Below are 13,273 nucleotides of genomic sequence, written 5' to 3' on the forward strand. Positions count from 1 at the left end.
TCCACCTGCCTCTTAACAAAGTCCCTGACCTGCATATACCTAAAAGCGTTCCCGGGGGGAGGTCCAACTTCCCCACCAGCTCCTCCAGAGTCGCAAACTTCCCATCCAGGAAGAGGTCCCCAAACTGTCTGATGCCTGCCCTGTGCCAGCTCCCAAATCCCCCACCCGTTCTCCCTGGAGCAAAACGGTGATTGCCCCGTATCGGGGCCCAAACTGAGGCCTTCACTTCCCCCCTATGCCGCCTCCACTGTCCCCAGATTTTGAGGGACGCAACCACCACCGGACTCGTGGAGTACTTTGCCGGGGGGAGTGGAAGTGGGGCCGTCACCAAGGCCTCCAGACTCGTAACCGCACAGGACGCCACCTCCAGCCTCTTCCATGCGTCACCCTCCCCTTCCGTCACCCACCTGCGAATCATCACCACGTTCACCGCCCAATAATATCCACACAGGTTGGGCAGCGCCAGGCCCCCTACCTCCCTTCTTCGCTCCAAAAATACCCTCCTTACTCTCGGGGCCTTCCGCACCCACACAAACCCCAGAATCGACTTATTCACCCTTCTAAAAAAAGCCTTCGGGATCAATATGGGGAGGCACTGGAAAAGAAACCAAAACCTCGAGAGCACCGTCATTTTAACCGACTGGACCCTGCCCGCCAACGAGAGCGGCAGTGCATCCCACCTCCTGAACTCCTCCTCCTATTGCCCAGCCAGCCTCAAAAAGTTAAGCCTATGCATAACCCCCCAGGTCCTAGCCATGTGGACCCCAAGATACCTAAAGCTCCCCTCAGCCCTTCTCAACGGGAGTTCCCCTATCTCCCTCTCCTGACCCCCCGGGCGCAGGACAAACAGCTCGCTTTTCCCCACATTTAGCTTATATCCCGAAAAGTCCCCAATCTCCTCAAGTATCCTCAGCACCTCTGGCATCCCCTCAGCCGGGTCCGCGACATACAGCAGCAGATCATCTGCGTACAGCGACAACCGGTGCTCCTCCTCCCCCCCCCCCCCCCCCCCCCCCCCCTGCACAATCCCCCTCCAACCCTTCGAGTCCCTCAGCGCCATGGCCAGGGGCTCAATTTCTAACGCGAAGAGCTCTGGAAAGCCGAAAGTCCTCTGACCTCCTCCCATTCGTCACCACACCCGCCACCGGGGAGCTGTACAGCAACCTCACCCAGCTAACGAACCCCTCACCAAACCCAAACCTCCGCAACACCTCCCACAGGTAACTCCACTCCATCCTATCAAAAGCTTTCTCTGCATCCATGGACGCCACTATTTCTGACGCCCCAGCTGCCGGCGCCATCATCATGACATTCAGGAGCCTCCGCACATTGGCATTCAATTGTCTCCCCTTTACAAACCCTGTTTGGTCCTCATGAATCACCATCGGGACCACATCCTCCACCCTCCTGGACAGCACCTTTGCTAACAACTTTACATCTACGTTAAGGAGCAAGATCGACCTATAAGACCCACACTGAAGGGGGTCCTTGTCCCGCTTCAGGAGCAAAGAGATAATTGCCCTGGACATCTTTGGGGGCAAAGCCCCCCCCCCCCCCCCCCCCCCCGGCCTCATTCAGGGTCCTCACCAGCAGAGGGCCCAGCAAATCTGAAAATTTCTTATAAAATTCCACCGGGAACCCGTCAGGCCCCGGCGCTTTCCCTGTCTGCATACTTCCCAACGCCTCCACCAACCCCTCCAACTCGATTGGGGCCCCCAAACCCTCCACCCACTCGTCCCTTACTCTTGGGAACTCCAGCTTATCCAAAAAGCGGTCCATCCCACCTGCTTCCCCGGGGGGTACCACCCGATATAGCCCCTCATAAAAGGATCTGAACACCCCATTGATGTCCTTTCCATCCTGCAGTAAGTTCCCACCCGCATCCGTGGTTCCCCCAATTTCTCTAGCTGCCTCCCGCTTCCGGAGCTGGTGAGCCAACATCCGGCTTGCCATCTCCCCGTACTCATACACCGCCCCCTGCGCCCTCCTCCACTGCACCTCCGCCTTCCGGGTGGTTAAAATGTCAAACTCCGCTTGGAGACAGCGCCGCTCCCTCAGAAGCCCCTCCTCCAGGGTGTCTGCATATCTCCTATCTACCCTAACCATCTCCTCCACCAGCCTCTCCCTCTCGACCCTCTCCCCCCTCTCCCTGTGCGCCCGAATAGAGATCAGCTCCCCTCTAACTACTGCCTTTAGCGCTTCCCAAACCATCCCAACCTGCACCTCCCCGTTGTCATTGGTTTCCAGATACCCCTCGATACCCCTACGGATCCAACTGCACACTTCCTCCTCTGCCAAAAGCCCCACAGCGGGCACTGATCCTGCCCCTCCCCCAGCTCTAGGTCCACCAAATGTGGGGCATGATCAGAAATGGCTATCGCCGAGTACTCCGCCCCCACTACTCTCGGCATCAGCGCCCTGCTAAGCACGTAAAAGTCAATCCGGGAGTACGCCTTATGAACATGGGAGAAGAAGAAGAACTCCTTGCCCCCCGGCTTCAAAAACCTCCAAGGGTCCACCCCTCCCCCATCTGATCCATGAACCCCCTCAGCACCGAGGCCGCTGCCGGCCTCCTGCCCGTCCTAGACTTCGAGCGATCCTGAGCCGGATCTAGCACCATGTTAAAGTCCCCACCCAGGATCAATCCCCCTGTCTCCAGGTCCGGGATCAGGCCCAGCATTCGCCGCATGAAGCCCGTATCGTCCCAGCTCGGAGCATAAACATTAACCAAGACCACCCACTCCCCCTGAAGTCTCCCACTCACCATCACATGTCGACCTGCACTATCCGCCACCACTTTGGACGCAATGAACGACAGGCTCTTACCGACCAAAATTGCCACCCCACGGTTCTTTGCATCAAGCCCCGAGTGAAGCACCTGTCCCACCCAACTTTTTCTTAGCCTCACCTGATCCGTAACCCTGAGGTGCGTCTCCTGGAGCATAGCCACATCCGCTCCCAACCCCCTCAAGTGAGCCAAGACCCGGGATCGCTTCACCGGACCATTCAGCCCCCTCACGTTCCATGTGACCAGCCAAACCTGGGGGGCCATCCCCCTCCCCCTACGCCGATCAGCCATAGCCCTTCCTCAACCCACCACGTGCCCGGGGAACCCCCCAGCCCGCTCCACACGGTGGCAAACCCCCCCTCCCAACCCCCCCCCCCTCCCCCCCACCCCCCCTTCACCATCCATTCCCTCACAGTCCCTGCAGCAACAACCCGGCACCCCTCCCCTCCTCCTCCCCCCCCAAACCCCCCCCACCCCCCCCCAAGCTAGGGCCCCCCAGCTGTGTTACCCCCAACATTATACTTCCGTGAGTCAGCTGACTTCTGCTGACCCCGGCTACTCCCGCCATAACCACGACCCCCCCACCCGGATGCAACACCGCCGCCAATCCCTCCCTCCCAGCACCGGCCCTCGACCCAACACGCGGGAAAAAGACGGACACATGACCCATCGGGACCCCAAACTACTCCCCAACCCACCAGTGGAAAAAACAAGAAAAAAACCACCACAATAAATAACCAACAGCCCCAAAGAAACCCCGAAAGAACCCAAATAACCATAACTCAAATAGCAAAAACGGCGAAAACAAACAGGAAACAACCATCAGCAAACACAGCCGCTATGGGCGAAAGGATACCCAAGAGGACAAAGCCTCCAAGCAAAGTACATTTCCCCCCAGCCCCCCAGTCCTCAGTCCGAATCCAAGTTCTCAGCCTGGACAAAAGCCCAGGCCTCCTCCGGAGAGTCAAAGTAGAGCTGGCGGTCCTTGTACGTGACCCAGAGGCGAGCCAGCTGTAGAAGGCCAAACTTCACCCCCTTCCTGTGGAGCACTCCCTTCGCTCGATTGTAGCCAGCCCTTCTCCTCGCCACCTCCGCGCTCCAGTCCTGATAAATCCTAACGTCCGTACTCTCCCACCTGCTGCTCCTCGCCTTCTTCGCCCACCTCAACATGCACTCCCGGTCAACCAAGCGGTGAAAATGGACCAGCATCACCCTGGGCGGTTCGTTCGGCCTGGGCTTCCGCTGCAGCACTTGATTGGCGCTTTCCAGCTCCAGGGGACCACGAAACGGCCCTGCACCCATCAGCGAGTTTAACATTAGGACCACATAGGCAGCCAAATCCGAACCTTCCAGCCCCTCCGAGATGCCCAAAATCCGTAGATTCTTCCGGCGTGAGCAGTTCTCCATCTCCTCCATCCTCGCCAGCCATTTCTTGTGCAGCGCCTCGTGCGACTCCACTTTCACTGCCAGGCCCAAAAGCTCATCCTCGTTGTCCGAAGCCTTTTGCTGCAGCTCCCGAATCTCCACGGCCTGGGCCGTCTGCGTCGCCACCAGTTTGTCCAGTGAGGCCTTAAACGGCTCCAGAATCTCGACTTTGAGCTCCATGAAGGAGCGCTGAAGCAGCTCCTGCCGCTCCCGCGCCCACTGCTGCCACGCTGCTGCTGCTTCCCTGCCCACCGCCACCTTGCCTTTTCTGCCTGTCGCCGTTCTTGAGGTAAAACCGATTTTTGGACCGCTCCGCTGCGAGTCCAGTCCATCCACCGGCTGCTGGGCACCCTGGCTGTGTTTCCCCCCCGGGGAAAAGTCAAAACAGCGGCGTTGCGGGCTCTTAAAAGAGCCCGAAAATCCAGAAAAAGCGGGAGCTGCCGAACATGCGGCTTAGCTCCGCATCGCCGCCACCGGAAGTCCCAAGTATGAATTCTTAGATACAGAAAATATCCCATCCCGTTGATTATATACTCGCCTGTAACTCACTCCTGGGTATTCGTTATTCTATATATAAACCATCTGAACCCCTCAATTAGATTCCAGTCTGTAACACACTCCCGGGTATCCATTATTCTGTATATAAACCATCTGAACCCCTCGATTAGATTCCAGTCTGTAACTCACTCCCGGGTCTCCATTATTCTATATATAAACCATCTGAACCCCTCGATTAGATTCCAGTCTGTAACACACTCCCGGGTATCCATTATTCTGTATATAAACCATCTGAACCCCTCAATGAGATTCCAGTCTGTAACACACTCCCGCTTATCCATTATACTATATATAAACCATCTGAACCCCTCGATTAGTTTCCAGTCTGTAACTCACTCCCAGGTATCCATTATTCTATATATAAACCATCTGAACCCCTCGATTAGATTCCAGTCTGTAACATACTCCCGGGTATCCATTATTCTATATATAAACCATCTGAACCCCTCGATTAGATTCCAGTCTGTAACTCACTCCCGGGTATCCATTATTCTATATATAAACCATCTGAATCCCTTGATTAGGTCACAGCCTACAATAATAATTATCTTTTATAATAATTTTTATTAGTGTCACAAGTAGGCTTCCATTAACACTGCGATGAAGTTACTGTGAAAAGCCCCAAGTCGCCACACTCCGGCGCCTGTCCGGGTACACTGAGGGAGAATTCAGATTGTCCAATTTACCGAACAAGCACATCTTTCGGGGCTTGTGGGAGGAAACCGGAGCACCCGGAGAAAACCCACATAGACACATGGAGAATATGCAGACAGTGACCCAAGCAGGAATCGAACATGGGACCCAGGCAATGTGAAGCAACAGTGCTAACCACTGTGCTACCATGCCACACACTCGCACTCATTCCCTGGTATACATTATTCTATATATAAACCGCCTGAATCCCTCAATTAGATTTCAGACTGTAATTCACTCCCCGGTATTCACCATTCTATATCTAAAATATCTGAATCCCTCGATTAGTTTCCACTCTGCATCTGACTATCACTTCATTCTGCGCTGTGTTTCTATTAATCATTGGTTTGAATTAAATTGCTATGGGGGTGCATCCGTGCGTATTGAATGCTATCTTAAGTTTTGCTCAGTGGGGGAACAGGTCTCCAGGCACCTTGGCTGATGTGGTTGTTGCAAGTAGGGCAGTTCTGTACAGTTCCAAGAGAAATTCATCCGAATATTTCCCACCTCAGCATATTGGCCAGCAGGCAGGAAGGCTGGGGGAGGAAGCTGCTGAAAACTGCTGGAGTACCAAGAAAATGTGGATCAGCAGATTTATTCAAAAAACTGTTGAGATGCAAGCAGCGAAAGCAAGTTTCAACCTGACAGGGAGGGGACTGCTAATTTCAATTTCCAGATCTCTGTGAAAATGTTAATTTAATAGGTTTTCAATAAAGCAATTACTTGAACAAGAGTCCCTGCTGTGGCTTCAGGAATGAGAAGCGATTGTGAAATACAAGTGGTGCCACATTACTCGAGCAGCACTGGAAAGCCAAAGAGGTTGGTAAGTGTCGTCTGCGCAATGCCAAGACTTTTGATCGAGCCAGCATTCTTACACAGGCTTGTGCCATTCTGTCTGGGCACTGCCTGTCGTGTCAAGCAGTCTAGCCCATGAGAATTTTGCACTGTGCCAATTGTTAAATCATTTTCATTTAGGGGCAGCAGGGTAGCATGGTGGTTAGCATAAATGCTTCACAGCTCCAGGGTCCCAGGTTCGATTCCCGGCTGGGTCACTGTCTGCGCGGAGTCTGCACGTCCTCCCCGTGTGTGCGTGGGTTTCCTCCGGGTGCTCCGGTTTCCTCCCACAGTCCAAAGATGTGCGGGTTAGGTGGATTGGCCATGCTAAATTGCCCGTAGTGTCCTAATTAAAGTAAGGTTAAGGGGGGGTTGTTGGGTTACGGGTATAGGGTGGATACGTGGGTTTGAGTAGGGTGATCATGGCTCGGCACAACATTGAGGGCCGAAGGGCCTGTTCTGTGCTGTACTGTTCTATGTTCTATGTCTATGTTCTATTTTCGACCTCCCCAGTTGTGTGGAATCTCGTCTGTATCGAGGACAAGAGCTGGCACCAATGACATACATTAAGAGTCTCTATGACTGGATGTTTACAAATACAGGAGTGGATCCCATTCACACAGAGTATAAAAGTGATTTCAGATGTGCAGTAATATACTCTCATGGATAATAAGCAAAACAATCAACCAGAATTGAGAACTGTCCTTGTTGCCCGTGAACTCAGCCACTTCAATACTGATGTTGCTGCCCTGCAAGAGGTGCTGTAAAGAGCAGGCGCAGGGCAGCTGAGGGAAAATGACAGTGGTTATACCTTCTTCGGGACAGGAAAACCAGAGGATCAACCATAGAATCACATGGAATAGGTTTCTCCATCAGGAGCGAACAACTCTCAGAACTCTATCAGCATCAACAAGGGCATCATGACCCTCCATCTTCAATTTGCCAAGAACTAGCAGGCAATGGTTGTGAGTGCTTACACCCTAACCCTTGTTGTCAATGATGAGTCCAAAGAAGGTTTCTACTCCACCCTGTGCACCATACTCTCCAACATTCCTAAGGAAGATTAGATCATCCTCCAAGGAGACTTCAACGCCAGCGTTCAAAGGGACTCCCAAATCTGGAATGGAACCATTGGAAAGGAAGGAGTTGGGAATTACAACTTCAATGTGGTTCCCCTGATCACCAAATGTGCATATTGTTCAACCAAAAAGACAAATTTGAAACTTCTAGAGACATCAAGGATCAAAGTACTGGTACGTGATCGACTTTGTCATCCGATCCAAGATCAAAAGGATGCCCTCATCACCAAAGTGACGAGCAGTGCAGATGTCTACTGGGCAGACCACCGGCTCATTCACTCCTCTATGTCCATCAAACTCCATCAGAAGCAATGGAATATGAAGAAACAGCTCAGAGAAAAGATCAACGTTGAGCGGCTTCAAGAGCCAAGCATTCTAGTGACCTTCTAACAATGTCCAAAACCTGCAGAGTCCATTCTAATGGGACTGAGGAAAGCTGTAAAGAGCTGAAGACAGCCATCATCTCCAGCTGTGAAGAAACCATCGGCTTCAAGACCAGGAAACACCAAGACTGGTTGGATGCAATCGACCACACCATCCATAACCTCATTGACAAGAAGAGGAAAGCTCTATGCGCTATGGCAAGGCAACATAATCAACAAGGCAAAAAGGAGAGCTCATCAGTTCGCCAAGATGGAGGTACAAAGATGAACTAGGGCAATCAAGAACCAATGGTTCACTGAGAAAGCTATGGAGCTGCAACTCCTCACTGACAAGCATGACACTCGGGACAGCTTCAGTGCCACCAGGGCAACATATGGACCCAATACCCTTGGCCTCTAAATAGTGTGGAATAACAACAGAACCGTCTTGCGAGACAGAGCGAGTTCAGTATCAAAACAGTGACAGCCACCCATTGAGAGAGTTCAACATCAATACAGTGAGACTCCCAGTGACAGTTCAATATCAATATGGTGACAGACTCCCAGTGACAGAGTTCAATGCAGTGATAGACTCCCAGTGACAGTTCAATATCATTACAGTGACAGCCACACATTGAGAGAGTTCAATATAAATACAGTGAGACTCCCAGTGACAGTTCAATATCAATACAGTGAGACTCCCAGTGACAGTTCAATATCAATACAGTGAGACTCCCAGTGACAGTTCAATATCAAAACAGTGACAGACTCCCAGTGAGAGAATTCAATATCAATACAGTGACAGACTCCCAGCGATAGAGTTCAATATCAATACAGTGACAGACTCCCAGTGAGAGAATTCAATATCAATACAGTGACAGACTCCCAGTGAGAGAATTCAATAATAATGCAGTGATAGACTCCCAGTGAGAGAATTCAATATCAATACAGTGACAGACTCACAGTGAGAGAATTTAATAATAATGCAGTGATAGACTCCCAGTGAGAGAGTTTAATATCAATACAGTGGCAGACTCCCAGTGAGAGAATTCAATATCAATAGCGACAGACTCCCAGTGATAGAGTTCAATATCAATACAGTGACAGACTCCCAGTGATAGAGTTCAATATCAATACAGTGACAGACTCCCAGTGAGAGAATTCAATATCAATAGTGACAGACTCCCAGTGAGAGAATTCAATATCAATACAGTGACAGACTCCCAGTGAGAGAATTCAATATCAATAGTGACAGACTCCCAGTGAGATAATTTAATAATAATGCAGTGATAGACTCCCAGTGAGAGAATTCAATATCAATAGTGACAGACTCCCAGTGAGAGAATTCAATATCAATAGTGACAGACTCCCAGTGAGAGAATTCAATATCAATACAGTGACAGACTCCCAGTGAGAGAATTCAATATCAATAGTGACAGACTCCCAGTGAGATAATTTAATAATATTGCAGTGATAGACTCCCAGTGAGAGAATTCAATATCCATACAGTGACAGACTCCCAGCGAGGGGATTTAATAATAATGCAGTGATAGACTCCCAGTGAGAGAATTTAATAATAATGCAGTGATAGACTCCCAGTGAGAGAGTTCAATATCAATACAGTGGCGGACTCCCAGTGAGAGAATTCAATATCAATACAGTGGCAGACTCCCAGTGAGAGAATTCAATATCCATACAGTGACAGACTCCCAGTGAGAGAATTCAATATCAATACAGTGACAGACTCCCAGTGAGAGAATTCAATATCAATACAGTGACAGACTCCCAGTGATAGAGTTCAATATGAATACAGTGACAGACTCCCAGTGAGAGAATTCAATATCAATACAGTGACAGACTCCCAGTGATAGAGTTCAATATCAATAGTGACAGACTCCCAGTGAGATAATTTAATAATATTGCAGTGATAGACTCCCAGTGAGAGAATTCAATATCCATACAGTGACAGACTCCCAGCGAGGGGATTTAATAATAATGCAGTGATAGACTCCCAGTGAGAGAATTTAATAATAATGCAGTGATAGACTCCCAGTGAGAGAGTTCAATATCAATACAGTGACAGACTCCCAGTGAGAGAATTCAATATCAATAGTGACAGACTCCCAGTGATAGAGTTCAATATCAATACAGTGACAGACTCCCAGTGAGAGAATTCAATATCAATAGTGACAGACTCCCAGTGAGATAATTTAATAATATTGCAGTGATAGACTTCCAGTGAGAGAATTCAATATCCATACAGTGACAGACTCCCAGTGAGATAATTTAATAATATTGCAGTGATAGACTCCCAGTGAGAGAGTTCAATATCAATACAGTGACAGACTCCCAGTGAGAGAGTTCAGTTCCGATACAGTGACAGAATCCCAATAAGAGAGTTCAGCGTCAATAAAGTGACAGACTCGCAGTGTGAGTTTCTGATAGTAATCCCTGGATAGATTCATTGTTTTACCTGCAGGGTGAAGTCCTCTATCTCCAGTTGCTGATTTTCAGGCTTTGATCATCAGCAATAGGCCTTTGGATGCCTGGTCTGAGGATTTGTTAACTCTAGTTAATTACTTTTTATGAATTTATCGACCAGGTGCTCACATCAGCCATACCTTTAATAGGAAGTACAGAAGGGGATTCTTGTCCTGCTCCTTCGACTAAGACCCCTCCCATCCTCCATTGAATAACTGTAGGTTTGGGCCTTCCAACAGCAGCACAGGTCAGGTTAAAAGGTATATCTTTAAATACAATGATGTCCTTTGGCTGCACTGTGATGAATGGCAAACCTAATCAGGAAATAAGGAAAGTTGTTACATATCAACCACATGAAACCTAAATACAGCAACCCTTCCTATTAATAATACTGGCAGATATTTGGCATTCCATTCAACACTTTTGACATCAATTACCCACCCTGCATTTACTACCCAACTGTAGAATAGACAGAATCAACACCCCAAAAGATTGTTCGCATGAATCCCCACTGGACATTAATGCTGACCTTGTAACGTCTATTATTTAAAGCCTTCACATGACTTTTTGTCTAAACCCTACACACAGACTGATGGAACCATCAATTCAGCGAACACGTGTAGTTGGATCTGAACAGAGTCTTTAATACACTTACAACAGAGCCAGCCTATTCGTCGTTGAACTTCAGATGAACTGGCAGGCTGGCTCTAAGGCACTGATCTTTATACATCGGTCCCAGGGGGAGGAGTCCTGGGCGGAGCCAAGGGAGGAGCCCAGTACAAACTTTTGTGTACTGCCAGAGCGACTCCCCCTGGTGGTCGGATAGTGCAACTGCACTTACAATGGTGGATAGTGAACATATATACACGGAGTTATATTGGCAACTATATACACCATTGATCTTACAACGGGTAGATAGCGAATATATATACATGGAGTGATATTGGCAATTATATATAGTGTGAATCACATTCACCACATTCACCCCCTGTTAAAAAAATCAAGTCCGGCGGGGTGATGGCTCAAAGAGTCAGTCTGTCCGGTGGACGAATTGTCCGTTTTGATCTGCGGAGCACCGGGGTTGCAGCCTCTTGCGGTAGCTGGGCGGGCGTCGAGGTCTGAGGTACGGTTGCCGGCTCCAGGGCGAGTCTTGTCCGAGCCTCATACACCTCCTGGTCGAACGGAGACTGGGGACGCGGGGGCGCGGTGGTGCTGGCACTCGGGACTGGTGGGATGAGCTCGCAGAATCGGGGGCGCAAGGGGGCGGCCGCATAGGGAACGGGGAAAGGGGTTCCTCAGTGGGGGTAGATCATAGAATTTACAGTGCAGAAGGAGGCCATTCGGCCCATCAAGTCTGCACCAGCTCTTGGAAAGAGCACACTACCCAAGGTCAACACCTCCCCCTATCCCAATAACCCAGTAACCCCACCCAACACTACGGGCAATTTTGGACACTAAGGGCAATTTATCATAGCCAACCCACCTAACCTGCACGTCTTTGGACTGTGGGAGGAAACCGGAGCACCCGGAGGAAACCCACGCACACACGGGGAGGATGTACAGACTCTGCACAGATAGTGACCCAAGCCGGAATCGAACCTGGGACTCTGGAGCTGTGAAGCCAGTGTGCTATCCACAATGCTACCGTGCTGCCCTGGATCCAGTGGGTGCCAGGTCCCGGAGGGATACTGTGTCCTGGCGACCGTCCGGGAACTCAACAAATGCGTACTGTCGGTTGGAATGAAGCAGGCGCACCTTTTCAACAATGGGGTCGGTCTTGTGCGCCCTGACATGCTTCCTTAGGAGAACCGGGCCTGGTGTCCTCAGCCACGCCGGAAGTGAGATCCCTGTGGTAGTGCCCCTGGAAAAAATGAAGAGTCGCTCGTGGGGGGTTTAGTTGGTAGCTGTACACAGGAGGGATCTAATTGCGTGGAGCGCGTCAGGGAGGACTTCCTGCCATTGGGAAACTTGGAGCTTCCTGGACCTGAGGGTCAGTAGGACGGTCTTCCAGACCGACGCTTTCTCCCTCTCCACCTGTCCGTTCCCCCTGGGGTTGTAACTGGTAGTCCTGCTCGAGGCGATGCCCTTGTCGAGCAGGTACTGACGCAGCTCGTCGCTCATAAAGTATGCACGCCGGTCGTCCATTTGTCTAAAGCCTACACACTGACCATTTGTCTAAACCCTACACACTGACCATTTGTCTGTACCCTACACACTGACCATTTGTCTGTATCCTACACACTGACCATTTGTCTGTATCCTACACACTGACCATTTGTCTAAACCCTACACACTGACCATTTGTCTGTATCCTACACACTGACCATTTGTCTAAACCCTACACACTGACCATTTGTCTGTACTCTATACACTGACCATTTGTCTGTATCCTACACACTGACCATTTGTCTGTATCCTACACACTGACCATTTGTCTGTACCCTACACACTGACCATTTGTCTAAACCCTACACACTGACCATTTGTCTAAACCCTACACACTGACCATTTGTCTAAACCCTACACACTGACCATTTGTCTAAACCCTACACACTGACCATTTGTCTAAACCCTACACACTGACCATTTGTCTGTTCCCTACACACTGACCATTTCTTTAAACCCTACACACTGACCATTTGTCTAAAGCCTACACACTGACCATTTGTCTAAACCCTACACACTGACCATTTGTCTGTACCCTACATACTGACCATTTGTCTGTACCCTACACACTGACCATTTGTCTGTACCCTACACACTGACCATTTGTCTGTACCCTACACACTGACCATTTGTCTGTATCCTACACACTGACCATTTGTCTAAACCCTACACACTGACCATTTGTCTGTACCCTGCACACTGACCATTTGTCTGTACTCTACACACTGACCATTTGTCCCAACCCTACACACTGACCATTTGTCTGTACCCTACACACTGACCATTTGTCTGTATCCTACACACTGACCATTTGTCCCAACCCTACACACTGACCATTTGTCTGTACCCTACACACTGACCATTTGTCTGTACGCTACACACTGACC

The 13,273-nt window shown here is 50.0% G+C and overlaps 1 protein-coding gene across 2 annotated transcripts in view; it reads right to left on the reverse strand.

The window, feature by feature from the left end:
• tyro3 (TYRO3 protein tyrosine kinase) overlaps positions 1 to 13,273 on the reverse strand; it is a 192,362-nt gene that overhangs the window by 109,220 nt on the left and 69,869 nt on the right. For both annotated transcript variants that reach the window (XM_038783864.1, XM_038783873.1), the window contains exon 4: positions 10,361 to 10,534. In XM_038783864.1, the coding sequence (XP_038639792.1) occupies positions 10,361 to 10,534 (174 nt within the window). The remainder of the gene's footprint in view (positions 1 to 10,360; positions 10,535 to 13,273) is intronic.

The sequence above is a fragment of the Scyliorhinus canicula genome, chromosome 2 (genome assembly GCF_902713615.1).
Source record: "Scyliorhinus canicula chromosome 2, sScyCan1.1, whole genome shotgun sequence".
Lineage (NCBI taxonomy): Eukaryota > Metazoa > Chordata > Chondrichthyes > Carcharhiniformes > Scyliorhinidae > Scyliorhinus > Scyliorhinus canicula.